The sequence below is a fragment of the Passer montanus genome, unplaced genomic scaffold, assembly GCF_014805655.1.
Source record: "Passer montanus isolate IOZ18808 unplaced genomic scaffold, ASM1480565v1 scaffold12, whole genome shotgun sequence".
NCBI classification, from domain to species: Eukaryota; Metazoa; Chordata; class Aves; order Passeriformes; family Passeridae; genus Passer; species Passer montanus.
The window spans coordinates 11,903,769-11,927,988 of NW_024358722.1; the positions used below are offsets into that span (position 1 = coordinate 11,903,769).

At 40.1% G+C, this 24,220-nt stretch overlaps 1 protein-coding gene across 3 annotated transcripts in view; it reads right to left on the reverse strand.

Annotated features, from left to right (window-relative positions):
* KCNH1 (potassium voltage-gated channel subfamily H member 1) overlaps positions 1-24,220 on the reverse strand; it is a 177,073-nt gene that overhangs the window by 118,655 nt on the left and 34,198 nt on the right. For all 3 annotated transcript variants that reach the window (XR_005626413.1, XM_039698046.1, XM_039698047.1), the window contains exons 6-7: positions 20,581-20,973; positions 7,634-8,063 (exon numbers count right to left, since the gene is read on the reverse strand). Coding sequence is in view for 2 of the 3 variants with exons in the window: in XM_039698046.1 (XP_039553980.1) it covers positions 7,634-8,063; positions 20,581-20,973 (823 nt within the window). In the remaining variant the exon portion in view is untranslated. The remainder of the gene's footprint in view (positions 1-7,633; positions 8,064-20,580; positions 20,974-24,220) is intronic.

The window sequence follows — 24,220 nt, forward strand, 5'->3', positions numbered from 1 at the left end:
TAATTGAAGCTTCGCCAGGCCAGGCCAGGCAACAAAGTATTACCATACTAATATACTGACAGAAAATTCTTTCTTACTGCTTGGTTTGAAATGTGTTGGGGTGAGGGGATACCTCATATGAATGGGCCACTCCTCATATGGCCATGGTCATTAGCTAAAACAGATTTATTGCAGCATTAGCACTTGTGTTGTGAACCTGAAAAACAACTTTGAGTCCATCTTCTCCTGGAGATAATTTTTGTAGGAATTCGCTATTTAGATAGGTGCCACCTAAAGGCTTTTTTCTGATTTTAATACCAGTGTTTTATCATAGAACCAGAGAATCATTCAAATTGGAAAAGACCTTTAAGATCATTGAGTCCAATCTTAACCCAGCACTGCGAAGTCCATCACTAAACCCTGTCCCCAAGTGCCACATCTACATGTTTCCTAAGTACCTCCAGGATGGTGACTCCACCACTTCTCCTGGGGACTCTATTCCCATGCCTGAACACCCTTCCCATGAAGAAATTTTTACTAATATCCAATCTAAGTCTCCCCTGGTGCAACTTTAGGCTATTTCCTCTCATCCTGTCACTTGTTACCTGGGAGAAGAGACCAACCCCAACCTGGCTCAGCCTCCTTTCAGGCAGCTCCAGAGAGGGATAAGGTCTCCCTCAAGCATCCTTTTCTCCAGGTTAAACACTCCCAGCTCCCTCAGCTGCTCCTCATCAGTCTTGTGCTCCAGACCCTCCAGTTCTGTTGCCCTTCTCTGGACTCACTCCAGCACTTCTGTCTTGTGTTGAGAAGCCCAGAATTGAACACACACTCAAGGTGTGGCCTCACCGTTGCCCAGTACAGAGGCAGAAATCCCTGCCCTGGTCCTGCTGGCCACACCATTTCTGGTACAAGCCAGAATGCCATGGGCCCTCTTGGCCATCCACTGGCTCATGTTCAGCTGCTGTCACCAGCACCCCTGGATCCTTTTTCACTGGGCTGGTTTCCAGTCACTCCTCCCCAAGCCAGTAGAGCTGCACAAGATTGTTGTGACCCCAGTGCAGGACCTGTACCTGACCTTGTTGAACCTCACTATTAGCTTCAGCACAGCAATCCAGTCTGTACAGATCCTTCTGCAGAGCCTTCGTGGCCTCCACCAAATCAAGACTGCCACATAACTTGGTGTCCTCTGCAAACTGGCTGAGGGTACACTTGACCCCCTCATCCAGATTATTCAGAAGGATATTAAACAAGACTAGTCCCAATACTGAGTCCTGGGGAACAGGGTTGGGTTCAGTTCAAGCAGTCCTGAAAAAAACAAGCAGGTGCTGGACATCCTTACCCAAAGAGGAGGCAGCTTTTAAGAGCTAAATTCTGACTTTGGAGCTGGCTGTGTTGTGAAGCCTGTCAGCACTGATGGCATCCCTCCTCCATGGCCTGTCTGCACTGAATGTCAATGATGTAACTCTGAGCAGGTACATCAGTGGGGCTGGAAATGCCACCAGGACCCGGCGCACCCCACGCTTACCAATGAGAAATACCGACGCGCTCCGCTGGAAATTGCATCCCTCAGGACTCAGATGTCTGAAGGATTGTTTATATATCCACAAAGCCAAAAACAACCTTGTCTATCCATTTTATTTCTATTTGTCACAATGACTTTGAGGTTTTGGTAGGTTTTGTTGTTGATTTTTGGAGTTGGCTTTTTATTGGGGGCTTTTTTGCTTGGTTTTTACTCGTTCTTTACTCTGAATATTAAAAATTGAAATATTTTCATCTTTAGAGATAACCAGACCAAATTCTGCCCTAATAGTTAAACCCGCTACTAACGTACAGAGAAACTCTAGCCATTTTTCTGCCAGCCTTATCACTTTGCTGAAACTTGCACAGAAATATATCCACAACACTTCTGGTGGTTTGTTCTAGTGGAGAAAGCATCCAAGCAAAATAACACTCAGAAATCCTAAACAGTTGCTTAACAATTACAACAATAACACACCATCTCTTCAAATTTCATGACTAGCATCAAATAAAATGTAATAAGGCACATTGTGGAGGGGTGAAGAAACAGAACTGAAGAGACTGGCCATACTTATTAAAAAGAAATTTTTAAAAAAGAATCCAGGCCTTTAAATTAGGAATTACTGGCTAGAGTAGTGTTGCTGTCGGCTAAGATAGATGACAATGAAAATTAATGCAAAACTATCAGTCCTATAGAAAGCGTGCCATCTGCAGCTTCAGGAGCTTGCAAGAGGTATGTGACATCTGAGGGATTTTAGTCATCTTGCCAGGGATCTGACAAAGACCAGAAATTCAAGAGACAGTTTTTGCAAGACAAGGTTTCTTTTTCCTTTCCCAGCATGTCCCCAAGCCCAAAACACTGCACTGGCAATACCCATGAACACAGAGAAAGTTTCTTTGGGTTTAAAATCTCTTAGGCCTTTGTGCTGCAGCCATTAATGATACCCTCAGCAAACCTAACTAACACTTGGCACATGGCTGGCCCTTAGTTTCAGGCCACCAACTTCCACCAAAAATTATTCCAACACATTCCCCCACCACCTAGAAGGGGTTCTAGGGGTAAATGTGTTTCTCTTGTCATTAGACACATGTTTAGTAAATGACCACATCCATTTGCTTTTCAATTGATGACTTGCTTTATGAGGGGGAAATCATGCCTCAAGAAGGTCATCAAATATGATGATGCAATGTCTCTTTATCTTGTCCAGGTGTTTTGATAACAATAGTCTAGTTTTTATCAGCTCCTAACTATCCTTGTTCACAAGAGCCACTAAACACTTCTTACCCTGCTGGAGGTCACCAATGCTCTGTGAGACTGTGATGGAGTAACACTGACCTGTGCATCATGATACCTGTCACCAAGATTTTCTTAAAGCTCTCAAGGATGGTCACGCTGTTGTTCCTTTCAGCAAGAGTGCTGTAAACAAAACTGCCCATATTTTCACATTTACTGACTATTATTCTCATTTCTGGATTGTTTGGGTGTTTTTGTTTGGTTTGGTTTTGGTGGGTTTTTTGTCTAATGAGCAAGAAACTAGACAAAGCTGATCAAAGCTGAGACAGCTACTCCATTCTCCTGGGATCTGTGTCTACCTTAATCAGAGACAACAGCTGAAGTGCTGCAGGACTGCATGATGCTTGTGGTGCACACCACATCATGCAGAAGAAGAATGGCTTGGGTTTCTGGACTGTTTTGACTAATGAACTCAGTGGCTGACAATTCATCACAGTATGCAAGCATGCATGTTCATGAATCTGACCTTTTAACTCCTACTTTTGTCTTTTTCCATAATCCCTCTCACTGTCTGTTCTAAGTATAGTGTTTCACAGGGGAATTTATTATTTCATTTAGCATTCAAACATGTGCCTTTTCCTTCATATTTTGGATGAGTCCAGCCCTGTAGTTCCAGTAAGTTCCTAGCTAACAAAGGAGAATTTAGCATAAACAGGCACCAAAAACTTGGGATCTTTTAATGCAACCAAAAACATCAACAAAAGGCTCCCAGAATGATGGATTTTGTTCCATTGCTCAAAATCCAAATAGGCAAGCATCCATCAGTATTATTTTATGTCAAAAGTCAAGAATGCCAAGCATTTTTAGAACTGCTCATCCCTACTCCACCTGCATAGCAAGAAGATTGCTGACACAGTGCCCAGATACAAAAACTGCAAATGAAAGTCCTCTGATTTTTGCTAGTGCTTAGAAAAAATAAACAATATCCAACCCAACCTGACAGAATCACTGGGAAAAATATATAAAGACTGTAATTTCAAGGCATATGTCTCCACAGGGAAGAAACTAAAAATTTAAACAGCTTTTTTTTCTCAAGTATTAAAAATGGAAAATATATGTCTTTCTGCAGACCCAGACAGTGGTTTTAAGCCTGGTTTTATGTAATGTCAGCCTCACAGAAAGATCTGTCTGTAGACATCTTCCCTATTAATTAGCAATTTAAGGGCCATCTGTGGAAAGGGATAAGCAAATATGTTTTTCATTTAGAATGAAGCTGAGGAATTAATTGCTTTTACTTCCCCTAGTAACTCATCCTTCTCCCTCTATATACACACACATACACTCAACAAAGAAAGTGAGGCAAAACCATGCAGGTCAGTTCAGAGATGTGAAGCTATTTTGCTTTGCAAAACTGCAATTCAACATATGCTCAGGAAAAGCTGCTACACAGTAATAAGAAACACAAGCTCCCACAGAACAGAAATTGTTAAAAGCAGTCACTGGGTATTTCATCTCTATTTTAAAATAACTTGAACTTCCCAAACAGATGTGCATTTATTTGAGGTTAAGAATCAAGAGCAATTTTCACCTACCCCCTCCTGTGGAGCTGACAAAGTGACAAAACATCCCTGGAGTTAGGAGTATGCCACAGGCCCCCTCCACAAATCTAATTAGGGGCTTCACCTTTCCATATCAAAATAACCAACAGCAAGACATGTTTTCTCTCTGAAAACTGCAGCCGAGGTCAGCAGGACAGCATGTGCATCATTGCATTTGAGAGCACAAGAACACCTCCCTGCAGAAGGAGGCTCTGAAGCAGAGACCAGGGCTCCTGAGACAAAGCCATGCTTTCTTAAACTCTGTAAACCCAAGTGTAAACCCAACCAACAAAGTCAGCCCCACAGGCTCAATACCCACACACAGCTTATTCACCTCAACCACGCCTTACCAGTATCTGTGCACAGTTAATGTGATGTACCCACTCCTCCTACAAGCAACATACATTAAATGTTTTACTGGGTCAACATTTGCACTCAACTCAGCCAAAATTCCCACTGGTCCAGGACAGCTTCAATAAAGTATTTCTAAATTTTTAATTAAAAGTTACCTGGATTTATTATTTACCATAATGAAAGCTTGAATAAAAGAGAAAATGGAAGTGGTCCTACCTATTTTTTTTTAAACAGCTATCTGATATCACAGCAAAGTACTAATAACTAGCGGTCAGTGTGTCTACAGAGTTAATGCAACACAAATGAAATTCTGCCACAGGATCAGCTTTACAGAGGGAGTAAGCAGTGAGCACAAGGGGACATATCCATGGCTGAGCAGCAGGGCAAACCACATTTTGTCTTATGGAAGATGGAATTACAGTGTTAACTCCATCTCTCCGGGCATAAGCTTACTAAAGACATGTGGAAGGACACTAGTTATGAACTGCTTATGCTTTTAAATACCTCTAATCTTTCTGGCACAAACACCCCATTTGGATGTCACCACAGGCCTGTGCTGACTGTAGCACAAACATTTCAGTCAATTTTTTTTTGCCAGTGGAAAAGACAGCAATGCAAGTCTTAAAAACACTTGTTTACACAGCAAGTCCTCTTCAGAAACAGAGGCTCAACAGACAACAATCCAAGATCAAAGAAAAAAGTATCACTGCTATTCACACCTTTCTTCTTCAGAAACCATTCAAGATACTGAGCCCCTAAACCAAAACAAAACTAGAAACCAAGTTGCTAGAAACAAGGACCTGAAAGCCTTGCAAAACCACCACACCTCCTGGCAATCTACACACCATGACCAGCCTTTCCCAGAGGTACAAGAACTTTGCACGATCAAATCCATTGGATTAAAAATAATTCTGAGCAGGAAGGACTCACACTTTTAAAAGTAAACTCTTCCTTTCCCTCTGATAGATGAGATGCCAACATCTGCACTCCAGGGAAGCAACTCTTGAGTGCCCCTACCAAACCATGGAGGCACAGCTCATGGAGCAAACTGAAGCCAAGAGCATCAATACCCATAATCAGAGGGAGGGTGCAAAGGCAGTGCTGTGACTCTGAACTGACTGAGGACCCACAGAGCTGCAGCTTCTTTGACACCCTTCAGTGGGAGGGCAAGTCCCTGCCATGCACTGCACCCTGACTTTCTGCAGGGCAGCCCCACATCCAGCCCATGAAAAAATGGTGGGGCTTGAAGACATTTTCATACATGTTCACCTTCTCCATCACCATTTCCAGAAAGGTCAGTTTCTTTGAGAAATAAAAATAAGGTAAAAATTTCAAAGGTGATCTTACTAATGAAACTGTGACTGTAAGCTTAGCTGGCCTCAGTATTGTTTAAGCCACTAGTCTTTTGACACAGCACTTATTGCTATTCAAATGAGCAGAGAATAAAATACACATAAAGAATGGTTATCTTTCTCTTTCTGCTCATCAAAATCAGCATTTTTTATACATAAATTCAGTTTCTTTCTGCCACATTGTCACATGAAGAGCTTGGAACAGGTACAAGTCCAAAATAACCCCATGTACATTCATGACTTTTTGAAGCTATGCTTAATTATTATTCATAGTACTAAACAATAATCCTGATTAATACTAGGTGTTCTTGTTCTAGCTAGTATCATGGTCACAACAATAAGCCAAAGATCAGGATATTTCCTATCAAACTGGCGCCTTCATCAGGAAACATGTTTGGAAGCCTGCTTTGTGCTACACCACTACCTTTTCTAATGCACCTTCTCATGAGAAAACTGCAAAATTTGATCCATGTTTTATAAAAATGTTCCTTCTCCTACAGGGTGTTTTACTAGGATGATGGGACTCTTGGCAGAGGAAAAAGCTAGAAAAACAAAATTAACAATTTTTATAGCTAAAATATCCCAATCCCTGTGTGATCAACAATGCTTGTCTTGATAGTTTTTTTCACTAACCTTCATCAGACTTAATACTGCACAGGTAATCTCAGTGTGTGACCTCAGTGTCCTGTAAAAGGACACATCGGAATCAAAGGTTCACATTTCTACAACAGGCACTGTGCTGCTAATTGAGTTTCATTATGTATTTGGTTTTCATTTTCTGCTTAGCAAGGATTGACTTTCTCCTACTCCGGATGCAATGTTACCATACAGAAGCTTCTGTGTTTCTCCATACAATGATAAGTTTTCCCATGGATAAAGCAGATTTTATTTTTTTTCCTTATTTTGGTTCAAACTCCACCCTGATCTAGAAAACCACGACCTAGTTTAACAGCAGCCACCATATGGTTCTTAACTCCAAGTAGCTCTCAAGGCACTTTGAATGCAGATCCTGCATTGAAATGACAATATGGCCAAAAGCTGGACAGCTTGGCAACATGTACCCATTCTAACAAGGATGTCTGAGCCAGAGGTGCCCAAGCACAGCATCACCCCCCTTGCTTCAGGATATGCCTGTGTGCTCAGCTCACACCAGAGTTTGTGGCTCCTAAAGAGTCCCAGTTTTCTCTCCCTTAGAAGATGATGCTCCCAGACCTCCACCCACACCCTGACCCACTTATCAAATGTATACAGCTCTCAGACATGAAAAGAGTTTGCCACATACTAAAATGGAGGCAAAAGGTGCATTAATTCTTAACAGTTCAGGCTTTAAGCATTTCATGGCTTATTACAAGAGCATATTGAGAGGATACGGACAGAATATTTTTTCCAAAATGACTGAATTTTTGCTAGTCACAACAATCCTCTATTTGTGATTTAAACCTAACCGGTAAGGAAGTGTGTAATACTTATACTGCCACCAAAAATAATTTTAGCTGCACCACACTTACTAGGGTTCCAGATGTTCTTATGAAATCAGCATTCATGACACGCAGCTATTCGGTGCTGTGCACGAGAAAGAGAGAATCTCTAGTACTTACAGCCAATCATCATCATAGCCACGGCGAAGATCTTCTCCCCGTCTGTCGTGGGAGCGATGTTCCCAAATCCCACACTGGTGAGGCTGGTCATTGTGAAATACAGCGAGGAGATGTAGACGGAATCTTTGCTGGGCCCGCCTTCCCACTTGCCGAAGCCGGAGGTGTTGAAGCGGTAGGGAGTTCCGATGGACTCCCCGAGCTGGTAGAGCCAGCTCTCGGTGCGGATGGTGTTGGTGTCCTCGTCGATGACCTCGTAGTCGCCGATGCTGTACCAGATGCAGGCCAGCCAGTGCGCCGCCAGCCCGAACACGCACACCAGCAGCACCAGCACGGCCGCGCCGTACTCAATGTAGTGGTCCAGCTTCCGAGCCACGCGACCCAGCCGGAGCAGCCGCACCACTTTGAGGGAACTGAAGAGGCTACTGATGCCCTGGAAGGATAAAGAACCATGGCCATTAGGATTTCATGTGACAGCAACAGTATTCATAGCTGCAACTTCCAAAGAAACAAGGTGATCCACAAAATAAACAGAGTCACCAGATAACAGAGAAACTGCGAAACGCAAAAAGCTTAGTGACCCTTTCCCAGGATGAACACATGCACCTTTGCCTTCATCCACTACCATTTTGCTCTCTGAACTCCCTTTTCAGATTATTTGAATAGGTTTACAAATACCTTTGTAAAAACTTCAAATGACAGGCTATCTCTTGCATATCCAGCTGTGAACTCTTATGCAACATGTCAGATGTAATGTCAGAAAGATAAAGAAGGCCAAAAGATACTGGCAATAGCTGGCAATTTGTGGTTTTCCTATTTCCTACAATGCATTTCCTATGACTTCACTTTCCTATACAAATTCATGCACTGATAATCGGTCCTCTGACATTTCTTATATGAACTACACAAAGCTTAAATATTCAAACATCTCACTAATCCCCAAATTATATCCTTTTTATGACAGCTTTGATAAAAATTCATGCACTGATAATCAGTCCTCTGACATTTCTCATATGAACTACACAAAGCTTAAATATTTCAAACATCTCACTAATCCCCAAATTATATCCTTTTTATGACAGCTTTGATATCAATGCAGTATTTCTGTGCTGAAAATAATATGGCTCCCACAAAACAGAATTAAGCCAGCATGCAGGATTTTGTATTGTTAACTTTTATACAGATTTGCACAAGAAGTCAAATAAAAAAATTCAAACCCATTTGGAGCATGAGAAGATCTAAATAGCCTATAATAAAAATCCTTCCTTTTTTTTCTACTTCCTCTTACCAAGACTGTTTCATACATAGAAGTCTGATTAAAATTTAAGCAGACTGGTTTAATGAGTATTTCTGGAAATGCATAATTGCATACTTCTGGTCACCAGCTTTTACTGGAAGTTTGTTTATTCCTACATAAATACAACTGCCTCAGTATCTTAGGCTGTTTCAATGCACTAGAAAAGATGTTTTATTAAATAATTACATAAAGTATATTGACTCATGTTCCCCAAGACTGCAGCAATACATTTTCCCTTTATTTCATGAATTTGTCATGATTACATTGACTCATTTTCAGAGACAGATGTAATTTGTTACCTGGGAACACACGAGCAATTTCTATTAAGTATCTGGACAAGATCTAATGCAACCAGGGCGTGGGGAGTAAAAAGAGAGAGAGATTAAAAAAAAAAAAAATAAAAAGCAGCCTTCCTTTAAATCAGAGATATTTCCAGAAATCTAGAAGAGAGCAAGTGAACTGTTCTTTTAATGAATAGCTAAGCCAAACTTTTCAAATCACTGATACAAAAATTGCTACACAAAGTAAGTTAAATTTGCATTTCCCATTCATTCCATACCCAGCTTTGTTTTGTAAACACTGAAGCAAAGCCCCAGTGCCAATTCTGAGAATATGACACAAAATACCTTAATTTCCAGGGCAGGGAAAGCAGGTATTTCTGAACACCCAGTATGGAGGGGAATAGCAAAGTGGAAATTGAAAAAAATTATAACAACATTTTAGAATTAGATATGCAAGTCCTGGATTGACAAGCAAATTTGGTCTCTGCATTTTAAATATTCTGACATTATAACACAGCTTTATGTCCTTTTCCCTCAGGACTCATGCCCATTTCTCCCTTTTCTCTTAAGAAACCTTAGCAGTGAAACACTAATTTTTTACATTTTGACAGGTCTCCAGCAATGGTGCTCTTTTAGCTTCAGTCTTAAAACCAAGCCTTTTAATCACACACTGCTTCAAAATCTCCACCCCAATATCCGAGAAAATGACTTTATTTTTGTGCAAAACCTGTTCTTCAAATTAAACATATCCTTTTGTGATTAACAAAAAAAAAAGAAAAAAAATGCTGTTTGTCAGTAAGAGTTCTACCAAAGCCAAAAAATAGTAATGGTTTAAGAAGGACTTAATAGATTAGAATTTGGTTAATTCTTAATGAAAAATTAAAAAGAGTCAAAGATTAGAAATACTTGGGGAAAGGAAAGAATCACAGAAGAGGAGCTCAAGAAATTGGATATAAAAAATGGGAGTGCCAACTGAAATATGTGAAATCAGATTTTAAAAGTCTAAGGCAAAACACTTTTTTCAAGCATTCTCTTCTCCTAATTTCCCTTGTGGAATTCACTAAAAGAAATTTTATTTAAAAAATTTAAATGGTATTGAACTGCATCACTTGGGAGAAACTGACTCTACCAAATTCTGACCAGAGATACAGAGAATCAGGCTTTTTGTACAAGAAGAACTTGAATATTTACAGAAAATATATACTTGATTTGGTTGCCCTGGAAGGATACACTAATATTCAAATTACTCCCAATACTCACCTGACCGCATTGCCAATGAGATTCTAAAAGTTCAGAAAAAGCTCGGTTAAAAAAAAAAAATTATTTTTATTTCAGTGTTAACAGTGTTCTCTCTTTGATTTCCTCAAAGGAAAGGATTTGTCTATCCTAACTGGATCAATATCAAGAGCAAGAACTGCACAGGGAAATGATTATGCATATAACTCCTACAAATTTCTAAGTGAAAGAATTTTAAATGGTTCCAAACAACAGAAACTTAATAGACTGTTTCACAGATGATAAAGTAGGGGGAAAAATCAGACAGTAAATCAGTACTTTTTGGCACTAGATTTAGCAAGTTATATTTTAACGCTCACTGGAATAGATCTGCTGGATTGAAAAATTGACAATTTTAGATTACCACTTTCCAAAATAGAACTGTACTTTTAGATTATTGTCCATTTTAATGCTCTTATCACTGCAGATTATTTTTATGCTTTTATCATAGACAGATGGCTCCACGATGTCACGCAAAGGCGCCTGAACTCAATTTACTTCTCTTGATGTGTGTCCCACCCTCTTGGTCTGCTGCTCCTGCCAGTTTTGAGAAGCAGATGAGAGACACCCAGAGATCCTTGTGCCCAAAGGAAATAGAAAAAACTTTGGTTCATGAAGAGCTAGAAATGGCATTGCCTGTCCCAGGCAGGCACCCTCAGATGCTCTACTCTAAAGGGTCACCATAAGGAATGTCCATGTGGCAGCCAGGGAAAGGACAAGGCTAAATAATATTCCATGGAGTTCTACTGGGTCTGATTTACCCTGACACAGTTGCAACTGCTGGTACTCTATCCAACAGAAAACATCCCTTGAGGCCATGCAAAAATAATTTTTTAAAAAATTGTTATATGGCCAGAATAGACACATAGTACATAATATAAAATTTTACTATATTTTTCTACAAAGAGAACTTGGGTGCAGTGCTCACTTCAATATGCAGCACTTGGTCCGGTATGTCAGAAAATACTGAATTTCACACACACTTATATTTCAAATGTTTTGAAGTGACTGGATGAGACTAAAAAATTCTACTGCTGATACCTGTGCATTGATATTGATAAATATTTCATGGTTTGGCAGGTTTACTTTCATTGCCAGTGATGGCTGCTGCATAAAAAAAGGAAGAAAGTGTAGCCAGTCCTCTCCAAACCAAAGGGTAAGCTCAAGGCACTGAGACACTGAAGAAATAATTCCATAGCCACTGACTGAGCAGACTTGAATTCAAAAGCTCTTAAAATAATAAACACAACCACTTCCCCTCCCTCTCCTTCTACACATTCTTTGCAGGGGAGAACTGTACCCCAAAACCAGAAAAAACAGACCAGCCTCAGACCCAGAGGAAAGCAGTGCCCATATTTAATGTTCACAGAAAATGCTTCATAAGTTTGTCCATTAAATACTGCCAAAAGTAAACTTCCATGTATAATTTGTTATTAATTAGACTTCCTCACTATATACTGTGCATATTTACACAAGTTTTCTTCTGAATTTCCTTTGCTTTCTGCAAGATCTAAACTACTGTGAGTGCACCCCTTGTCTCACACTGATGCCTCAGCCATGTAAGTAGCCTTCTTTCCAAACACAGGATCCAGGATACCCATATTTTGGCTCTACCTCTCAATAAGACAACATAAAATTTGTGCTGCTATTTCCACATCCAGAAAAACACACTGTGAAAATACAAGGGCTGTAAGCAGAGAAATTATTTTTACTTGTGTCTTTGTGGTCCAAGAACAATAACAGTGGACACACAGTGATAGATGTTGTACAGATAAAAGCAGTTGCTGCTGTTCATTTGCCATGCAAAATTAAATTCAGCTCAATTCATTGAGTAATAAAAGTCCACCTAGAAAAAAAATTAAAATACAAATTGTTTAAAGAACAGCCATAAAAAGTAACTGACGTCACCCCACCTGCCCCCCCAAAAACGTGAGAAATACTTCATTTTCCACTCCAAACAAGATGCAGCATGAATAACTGCAGAAAATAACTAAAATGCTGCATTCACCCCACCTCCTACAGCTGCAGTAACACAAGTACTTTAGTAATATATTCAATCTACATGACAGTATTCACTTTTTAACCATTATTCACTTTCTACATGTACAAAAAGAAAATGCACTTAACCCAAGCATTAAGACTTTTTTCCAGGCTCAAAGGCAGGATAATTTACTTCCTACTTACTACCTATTTTTAAAAAAAGAAATATTCAGTATTGGCACAAATCTTTCCTAAGTTTTCCAGCACTTTTCTCTCATATGGAACTGCTAAAATTCAGGCTTCATCTCAATTAATGGGAGATGCAGGAGACTAAAAGCTAACCATTAAAAGAAAGAGAATGAAACAGACAAAAAAATAAATTATTTATTCCAAAAAGGGAGGCAATGAACCAAATTTATCACTACTGTGAGGCGAGAGCCACAGAAAGCACTGCCTTTTTTCTTGACACTTTATTTGAAGCCAGCCATGCCACAGTCTGGCTCTGCCTATCTGCAGCAACCTGGCAGCCCTGTCAGGTCATCATTAGGACTACACATTTCCGTCATTTGTCTCCTCTGATTTTCTTAATTAGGTCTGAGAACATGACCTTTCCTACAGATGGCCATATTTAGCAACCAAGAGATGAGATAGCGTTATGTGCACAGGTCAAAATCAATATCTAAGCCCTCTGGATACTGCTGTGGTTTTTAGCACTGAAGAAAACAGATCTCTAGACCCCTGAAGCTTATTTCAGACAGACATCTGTGAGCTTGGTTAGGGCTGGGGGAGAAACAGCAACAATTCATGTATTAGAGCACAAGGTATGGGAAGAGATGGGAAGGCAGATTTTTCATTTGTAAAACTATGTCCGTGCTTGCCTCACATGCATACATGCACACTCAGAAAAAAAAAAAAGAAAAAAAAAACCACAGAAAACAAACTCTATTTTCCTTTTACTTCGAGAAGAAGAACAAGAATAAAGATAACACATAAGTAACCTAAAGAAACTGTAATTTCTGTGGCAGCAAATAGAAAAATTAACCCAAATAGACAACAATCTGCTTCCCTATGCTTCTGATTCAAAGCAACAGCCAGTTCCAGAAGCTTTTTACTTATCTCAAAAAAGCAAAACACCCAAATAATATTAAGTGTTACTGGCATTTAATACCTCTCCATCTTTTCCAATTCTAATTCCATCCCTAATATGAAATAGACTACAGAGCAACCACTTAGCTACTTGAACAAATACCCTTTGTAATCTCATCTGACTTTCTGCCTCACATCGATACAAGTGTGCTGAATGGGGGGAGAAGAGGCGAGTTACTGATCCCTGCCTCTGGAACATGCCTCCCTTTATATACAGTGTAAGTCTCGCTCTAACAGCAGCTTTTTGAAATAATTCAGACTCTAATATATTCAATTAGCTCTCCTTCTTGGACAAAGGCTATCACCATACATTATCACTGAAAATGTAATTCAGCGTTTTAATTCTTTTAGCCTGATACAGATTGAATAGCTTATGCAGACTACTATTCTCTCTTTAACAGAATGATAAATCATGTCAGGCCTTTCAATGCCCTGAAGAAGTAGCCCTGAAATCCAGTAACACCCTTACTTATCTGTGACCTAGCAGAAAGACTAATCTGAACATTTGGAGTACAGAAGAAGAGTCAACTGGAGTGCTGACAGCCTCACTAGAGCCTACAGAGGAGGTCAACATCAGGCAGGGGCACAGCAACACATCCTGCTCTGGAATTCTCTTTTGGTAGGGGCTAGCCATCAGCAGACAGAGCAGGTATCTCTGAGCCACCAAGGTGTATGTGCCCGGGTAAGACATGGGAAGGTAGCAGAGTCAGGCTTACAGCACGGGAGAGAATTTAACCCTGAATGCCTTCCAAGGCATAAGAGCCCTGCAGTGACCATGTACATCAACACAACTTGGAAAACTGAGGATTTGGGGGAAAAAGACAGCCTGCCCTTTCACAGGGTAGCACGAAAACGGCATGTGATAGGTAGCATGGAGGTTGGGTTTTTAAGATAGAAAAACTCATATTTGACTGGAAAAAAAAATGGGGGGCTGAGGAGATGTGGAGCAAATCAGACAGAGAAGAGAGACACCCTCACTCGAATCCCCAAGAGTCTCTGAACATCAAGCGCTTCTTTTGCCTACCTGGTTTATATCCTGGCTGTGCACTTTACCCCAGGAATCTGCTTTACACCATTTGCATTTCCCCAAAATACTCCTTCCACCTACCTGTCTGCTAAGGAGTAATTCCTGCCTGGCACAGCCCCCTGGGGCCATGCTGCAGAACAGAGGCACTCACAGAAGTCAGACAAGCAGCCCTCCTCCTCCACCACTGCTTTTCCTTCCCACTGCATTCCCCTTTTTCCACAGTTCAAGGCTGTCAAGCTCCTTCTGAAGCTCCAAATGCCACCCAGGAGCCACAGCAAGGACCTCCCTAGCCATGCTCCGAGGGTGTCTGGCAGGTTGCAGCCCCCAGCACACACCTCCCATGGGCTTTGCCCTGTGTCTCAGGGGTTTCTCACACAGGGACACCCAACCAAGCAGACCTCCTTCATCATGACACCCCCAACCCCAGGCCCATGTGCCAGCCCTCCCCTGCCCTACCTGAGCACAATAACCCAATTGCTTGATCCTTCCCCAGAAGCCCCAGTAGGTGTCACCCAGTCCACAGGGTCTCACTTATCCCTCCTCTACCTTCACCTCATCCAAGAACCACAATTTGCCAGCATTTCCTCTATGCCTGGATCACACTCCATGATACACAGCTGGGGTTTTTTTGTTAAACATTACATAAAAAGTAGGTTATGACTACTTTAAAATTTCAATTAGTCATAGAAAATTATTCATTCATTACTAGATTTAGCAATAGACTCACGTGCAAAATACAGCACTGCCTCATTGGACAGATTCAAATAAGGGTGGTGAACTACTGTTTCAAACAAATTTCATATTACTCAGCTGTTTGCAGTTTAAAAATACTTTTAAAATTATATTTTCCAGTTTGCAAAATTCATCTAACCCAAAATCTTTCTTTATAGGTCCCAGTTTATTCCATAAAACTGTAAATAGGATAATTTATTCCCTTGCCCCTTATTGCATGCAGTGGTAAAAAAAAAAAAAAGGAAGTTGTATGCTTTCCAGTGTAGCTGCTTCAGTAATTCCTAAATAGCTAATTTGTATTAGCATGAGAGATTATTCCATTAACAAGGTTTAAATTAATCTATTGCAAAAGTACTGCCTCAGAGAGTTGCCAACAATTTGACCAGCAACACATTCATTTTTTCCTCTCTCAACTCTCTGTTTACGTTCCAGCTACACCAAACTCACTTAGCACTAATTATCTTCATTCACTTCTATTATTCTGTATTGTATTTTTTTTCTGGGACTTCTTTTATCGTCATAAATTTTGACCTTTCAAAGCTGTACATCTTCTTTGCCTACATGCTAGCTTATCTCCTATTCATTCACTTAACTGAGCACTAGATCATTTATATTGAATATATCTTTCCTAATGATCTTTTACTATGCATTTATTTCTCTTCTACCTCAACTAATTGAGTCATACATGGTTCTCAATTTGGCATCAGCCAACAATTGATCACAGCACTCTGCTCAAACACATATAGCAATTACTACTACAAACTCCCTATTTCAGAGATTTATATGGTGGTGACATGACTGGATTCCACTCCTAGCATGAGATTTCACAACAGCATCACATGTAATAAGTCAAATTTTTTCCAATATAAATTATATCTTATGGCATTATGGACGAAAACCACAGTATAAAACTGCTCAAGCTGACACTGCAAAAATATGCTTTGGAATTCAAAGTCTTAAATTGCACTGTTCTTGGCAAAAATTGTGGAATTTTCTTTAAGCCTGGTTTTTGTTAAATTTACTGACTGATGTCTGAACACAAAAAGATAACATTATCCCCCAAAGTAGGTGGTATTTCCTTAAGAGAGGAATAATACTAATTACTGTAAAGAATTACTGACAAATGCTGTTTTGATCATTCAAATTTGAAAGAGACTAACACCACATGTTTCATGGGCTGTTTAAATTTTAGGCCAATATTTTCTTTTCTTACTCAGACTAAATTACAGCATGATGTATTCTCTTAACAATAGAAAGTTCAAGCCTAGCATTAAGTTGATTCATCAATCAGTATGAATATGGTATATTTTCTTCTGTTGAAATTCTGTCAGGTCAAGAAAATAATTAGTATTTAACTGTAAAATTTGTTTCACATATATAAAAGCCAGGAGAAACATCCACAACTTTACTTTCATTTGGATAACAACAGAAATTTCTCTACAGCTACTCATTTCCTCATTTGTTGAATTCTGCTCATGTCTGAATATGAAATGCTCTACTATCTCTTTGAGCACAGCACTTGAGATCAGTCTCTTATATAATTATATGGCCTTGAACAAAGACATTAATGTTTTTTCTTTCCTCTTCCATCTGTAGAATGTGGCTATTCATACTTAAGTGCCTCTCCAATTAATTGTAGTTATTAATAGTTGTATTGATTAATAGTTAATGAATTCAAATCACTTTTATGGACAAAAATATTCTCAACCATGCAGAGAGGAGGAGACTGGAATTTCGATTATATTGAAAAATGTGAAAATATACTAATTTTCCAAACTGCAACAAACCCAAAGAATTTTGAAATTGTCTGAAAACCACAGAAGTCGCACTCAATTTTGTTTCAAGAAAATATTTTCTCTTATATCTTATAAAGGAATAATGAAGTAAATTGCAAAACAAAGTTACTTCAAAATAGGAAAAAAAAAATCCAATACCAGAATTTTTTCAATTGAGTATCTGCTTGCCAAAAATATTGATCAGCTCTAGTTTCATCTATTACAATTAGTGGATCATTTTAAAGATGACAAAAATGGTTTCACTATTCATCTAGAGATAAGTAATGGGACAGTCTCAAAACTGCCCAGAGCAAAAAAAAAAAATCTCAATATCCTATTTTACAGTTTTTTACTTATTCAGTGCTGCAGTTCCTGTGTCCCTTGAAAATCAATTAGTCTCCATCACAGTAATTACAACATTCTGCAGTACAAATTGACTTGTCAAGTTAGTTCCTCCATGACATTCTCAGAGTCTTCAGTGCCTTTTTTTTAAACAGAAAATTACAGTAGCCAGCAAAATAAGCAAGCTTCCACCTGGTCCAGTCCCCCTTCATTATAGGGACTGCAACAAAGTCAGGATCTTATTTCCTCCTGTTTAAAATCATGTATGGAAAACATCAGATCGGGAAAATAGCAATTCATATTCTTCATCTCATTTTTCACCACTGTTGACACTGGGCATCATTTCATTTCTGGAGATTTTTTAAGAATACTCTTACTAGGACTTCAAAACAAAAAAAATCCTGCAGCAGCCATGGCCAGCTACTGACTCCATTGCCATGGCTCCAAGGGAATTCCCTCTAGCAAAATTAAAGTGGCACAGAGATACAGTTCAGTTTGGTCATTTGCACGTTGAGCAGGGCAGCCTTGCACCTGACTTCATCCAGCTATGAAGTTATATGGTGTATAATCCAGGGCAAGAGAGAGGTAAATTTAAACCAGCAAGAAAGGAAGGGAGTTGACCCACAAGGGAATGCTCTACACAACAGAAAAAAAAAAAAAAAAAAAAAAGATAAAAGGCAAAGATTTTCTGCTGCTTTCAAGATTTCTTGATGTGGCTTTTATTTTTTTTTTTTCTTCTTCACTAAAAGATTATATTTCTCTCTACAGGCAGTTCTTGAAACAGTGATCAGCATCTACTGTTCCAAACCCCCTCCTGATATGCACTGTGTTATTCTGCTGGCATTGCTGGCAAAACCCCTCAGGTCCCATAAACCAGCCTAGGAGCCCTCAGTAGAAGCACGGCAATTTTCACCAGTGGAAACTCTGCTCTAATGATCCCACAATGATTTTTACCAGCCAAATGTCAGAAGCCACTACGGGAAATGCAGATGAACAGACTTGAAAGGAAGGACAGCATCAAGAAAAATCTTGATTTTTTTTTTTCCTTGGGCACAATAGTAGAATAACTAAAACTAACACTGTTACACTGATTAAGGACTGTTGAAGAGCCAGGGGAAAACTGAAGTACCAATCAGCTTCTCATTGCTACAAGGCAACACTGAGATGGAGAACCTGCAGAAATACAAACTCACACAAGAATTTCTCTGCAGAATTGCTACCATGAGTCCAAAATCATCTGTGCTCAGTTCGAGGGCTGTCACAGCCACTGCTACAGACATTTTCCTCAGAGGTGTTCTGTAGGTCACATCACCGGTCTAAAGTCAAAAAGTGTTCAGCAAAATCTTCACCAGGCTGCTTCTATCTGCCATGGGTGAAAAAAGCTTCCTTCCTAGTTTGTTGAGTTTTGTTGGTTGGGTTTTTTTGGGGGGGGGGGGGGGGGGGCGGTTTTGTCTCTTGCTTTGTTTATTTTTTAATTTTCTTTTTTTTTTTTTCTTTCTGTCTAAATGTCAGAACCTGACACATGGCCACTCCTCCCATCGCTCTATCAGTGTCACAGCAAAGTAACAGGTGAAAGCCCTGCAGAATAATCTGCAGTCTGGGTCTTTTATATGGCAAACAAATACTTAAGGACAGGTCTCTCAAGGCTTTTTTGCTTGATCTAATTTGTGTTATTTCAGTGTGTAGCTTGATATAAAATGAAAGCTTCTCTAGGGAATTAAATATCAAACAACATCACATTTTTTCCACTGCATTTAATAGTTTACCTACCTGTCCTCAAGTTATTGAGAAAACCACTTTAAATTTTATTAAAAATAGTGTAATTTTTAAAAAGTAATGGGGTTTGGCTTTGCCTATATTTCACTTGGCATAGTTTTCTTTTGATAGATAGGCTGTCCTTTATAAATGGGCATATTTTAAACAAAGTCATAAAATTTAAATTTTACAGGCTAAAATTCAAATACTAAGCCCTGATGAGGTAGGTATGTACATTCCTCTCTTTCTCTGGAAGTATTCAAACCCACCTGGATGTGATGCCCTGTGCTACCTGCCCTGAGTGAATCTGCTTTAGCAGCTGGGTTGGACTAGATGATCTCCAGAGATCCCTTCCAAGCCCAGCCATCCTGTGATTCTGTATCTTACAGCTTTAGCATGTGTCACAGATAAACTCAGAGACATAACTAGCTGATGATTTTATAACATGTAACTAGAAAGCAGGAATCCTCTTTAAGATTTTAATAAAAATTCATTAACTCTCTGAACTATTTAGGTAGGGAACTTTAATGTATTTACCTTAGGAATATTTTCTTGGCAGACTGATCCAAAAACCAAGCAGTTAAAAAATACTAGTTTTCTGGATTTAAGTGTCTAAATGTTAGTTCTTTTGCTAGATTGTGATCTACTCCCAGACAAATGAAGAACTAAGGAAGAGTCTAGATTTCCAGATTTCTCCCTACCTTTCATTTAATTATGAAATCACTAAACAAGCACCTTCAATTGCTTCACCTTCCTCTAAAATAGTGTTGCCAAACAATGCTGCACAGATCACCAGGCATCCACACAGTGCTTTCTGGTGCTCAAAGACAATTCAGTGAGTCACTACCTGCCTCTTTGCCACCTGCCATGGTGCACTAGAAGCAGCTGGGAAATGTGTATTTTACATCCCAATGGTTCCTGTGCAGAACTGGCATTAGCAGAACTACCCTGATCGGTCAGCAGTGAAAGCAAGCACAGCCTGCCCCGACAAACTGTCCTGACACACACCTCAAACTATTCCTGCTAAGGCAGGTGGAACAGCTTTCCTCAGTCCTGTGCAAAGGTGCTGCTCTCTGCCTCTACCTGCACTCCTGAACCCTGAGGGTGCAGAAAGAAGGAAAATAAACATGGGTTTTTAACACCAAAAACTACAGCAGCAATTAAAGAATGAATCTTCTGGCTAGGATTCATAAGCAAAATTCTGTGCATGCTGTGGGTAGCTACCAGAGACATACGTACAGTAATTCAATAAATTTAAAACCATACATTTCTTCTGTCCTGCACCTTCCCCCAGCCATCGAGTAACAATGAATGGATGGAAGTGGAAGTGGCATACTAACCTCATCAACATTCTCAAATGCATTGATGACATCATATGGCAGGCAGGAGAGCAGGTCGATCACAAACCAGGTCTTCAGGTAATTCATGCGAATCAGCTTGGGGTCAGAGATCACCTCTCCTGCCGGCCCCACAAAGGTGGTGTGGAAATTGAGCACAATGTCAACCAGAAAAATGACATCCACAATGCTGTCCACTACTAGCCATGCCACGTTGTTCTGTTTGGTTTTAAAGGAGACATTGTAAGGGACCAAAATAGCAGTGTAGAAGGTTAAAATCAAGATGATCCAGTCCCAGGTAGTCTTGAATACACAATAATGCAAAATTATATGTGGTGGAGTCTTTGGTGCCTCTTGTTTGTACTGTGGGAGGATTTCAGAACCCAGCTGCAATACCTGTAGTCAAGACAAATTTGAGAGGAAAAAGAAAACATGCTTAATTTTTTCACACTAGATTCTCAAGCTCAGTACAGCAGTTCATAAAAATTCACATCAAATAATTCCTTTTACCACCACCAAATGGTAAGCAAGCCAAGAAAAGTATTCTGTTACACAAATCAGCATCAAATGGAGAACAGTTGTTTCTTTTAATGCCATTAATTATTTTTTGACACTAACGTGTGGAGTGCCCAAGACAGACAGAGAAGAGAGAACCCCTTCAGCTATCTAGACAGACAAGACAGAAAAATGATGGGCAAGAATAGGCAGGAAGGACAGGACGAATAGAAATTGATGGCAAAACCTGGAACAACATGCAACTGAGCTCTGGTCCAGCAGCAGGACCACTGGACCACATTTTTTTTCAACACTGCCTATTAAACTCTTCACTACACCCTGTCTGAAACTGTCTCAAACAACAATCTATCATGAATGCACAGGCCTTTTTCCCTCTTCTCTGGGCTGTGGAGGTCCAAAGCCCACGGATAGCTATCATTAGCCTCAATAAACTCATTTTGGACTTCACCCTTTCATTCAGAGAAGTTCAATATCTTATCTACCTGATGGTGTAGAATCACAGAAAGATAGAATCATTAAGGTTGTAAAAGACCCCTAAGATTGTTGAGTTCAACAAATAGCCCAGCACCCCCATGTTCTTCAACAAACCATGTCCCAAATGCCACATCCACACCCCTTTTGAACACTTCCAGGTACCATACAATGCCACCATTACCTGGGAAATCCATTCCAATGCTTGATAATCCTTTCAGTGAAGAAAGTTTTCTTAACATCTGATCTAAATCTCTGCTGGTGCAATTTGAGGCCATTTCCCCTGGTCCTGTCACTTGTTGCCTGGAGGAAAAGATGGCTCTCCCCCTCACTACAACCTCCATTCAGGCCCTTGTAGAGAGGGGATGGTCCCCTTGAGCCTCTTTTTCTCCTGGCTAAACAATCCCAGCTCCCCAAGCTGCTCCTCATCAAAGCTGCTCTCTAAACCCTTCACTGCCTTTTTTGCCTTTCCTCGGACACGCTCCAATGCCCCCATGTCCCTCTGGCTTTGGGGGCCTCCGGACTGAATGCAGGATTTAGGGGACCTGACGAGGCACATTGTTGAGTTACACTGCAGTTAGGTCTGAATTCAGAAAAGCACTACTGCAGAAGATTATCTGCCAGCATGTGTTTTAAACCCTGGACCTCAAGCTGAGGACATGCTGACACCGAGCACTGTTTTACATAACTGCAGTCTCAATCAGTGCTGCCCATTTTACGTCTGTTCTCTCTCCAGTTCTGCCCAATGTGTCTGTTTATATGTATGGCTGTACATGAGGGTGAAACCAACATCAAGAACCTGTGTCAAATAAAGAGAAGTTAAATTTTAAAGCAAATTTTACCCTGGACGAGTTATAAATGAAAACTGAAAGGAACACTAAGGCTTCCCTGAGTGAAATGTATTTGGTAATGCCAAACTCACAGAACCTGTGAGAAGTACTTAGGAAAAATATTTAGGAGCATGGTTCCTTTTTCACATTTATTTACACATAGTTCAGAGCAATAGGAAGCAGAGAAGGAAATTAAATGTCTGTTTTTCTCTGGGAAAAGATAAGACAACACAGCTAGAATAGAAGGATGTCTTCCTTTCATTCTCCTTATCTCAGCTTTTTTAATGTCAGTTACTTAGACGTGGATTTTATCTCCAGGCTTTTCTGAGTGTCTTTTTTTTTTTGTCTTTTTTTTTTTTTGGTGAACTGGTGAGATTTTTCCCAACAGTTTCAGCCAAAGGGGACAAAAGAAAACGATCAGCTACACAAGATCTCCTTGGACAAAACAGTCTCAGATGAAATTCCCTGCTGCTTTGAACCTCACATAATCACTTACTCGTGTACACAACAGGGGTCAGACACTGTCAGGCCACAGTTCCTCACACACGTGTAAATGAGAATGGGAATTGCAAGCCTGCTGACTTTGAGCCCAGTATGTTCTCCTGAAGAGAATTAACAAGACCTGCTCTGACAGACCTGCATGCTACCACAGAGGCATTAAGAGTTTGAAAAAAATTTGATTGGAAAAAAAAATAAGAGGACTCCGTATTTTTGTTAGTGAGCGTCTAGAATGTTCCTAGAAAGGAACATTTCTCCAGCAGACCCACCCAGGGCTCAGACGTGTTCACTGCAGTATTGCGTAGCCTATTGATCCTGACCCTGATTCATGTATGTACTCCATACTACCAAAACTAAAGGGAATTAAGCTGCCCTGTGCTGAGAGGAGCTGGAAGAAGCACAAGGCACATGCAGTCTTTCTTCTCTGCAGGAGGCACTGGCCAGCCCATGCAGTCCCCAAAAGTCACTGGTGTGACTGGAAGAGGCAGAGGGTGTGTATTGAGTCCGTGTGTGTACTCAGAGCATCATTCCTTTTAAGGTTTGTTTCCAGTCCCAGTGACAGATGTTGGGATGTCTTTTCCCAGCAAAAGCCCTAGCCCAAATCAATATTGCAAACATCTCCTGCCCTCCCTTTTGCATATTGCAGCTGTACCTGAATCACTTGGAAATCAATGAGTTACCCCTGGCTTTCACGAGGCTCTGCATGACCAGCAGCTCCAACACAGGGTCCCAAGGCTGAAATATGCTTCACTGGGCAAGGAGTGTCTTCTGCAACACTCACTCACTGGAATAACTGATCAGCAAAACCAAGCACCTCCATCACATAGTAACATTTTTCATTTAGCAGAATTTCAGTTCTAGTGCTGAGATTTTACTGGTGTGGGGAGACAGGATCACTCTTCAAATGCAGCAGGAAAGCATAATTGCTTCTTCTGCAATCACAGGCCTACTACAGCTTTTTTTTAGCCTCTGGTATTACATGAGTGAGTCCAATATTTTGGTAACTATTCTAACCAGCATAGGAACCTCAACCATAAAAAACTGAAAAAAAAAAGTTTGCTCTTGTCAGGTGGTTCTTATCTATACACACATCAGTTATAGACTGAGAATTGCATAATGCACTCCATTTTGGTCACTGCTGCTCTCTTTGTATTCCAAGAATTTGTGGAAATTTTGCATCAACAGAACTAAATTTACTGGAAAATATACTAATGTATACCTGCTTACCCAGTTAGGGGAAAAGGCAAGAACAATCTCTGTTTGGCAAAAAAGAAGGGGCTAAATTATGGTGTCATTGTTCTGCTGTAAATAGAAAAAAGCCATGAAAA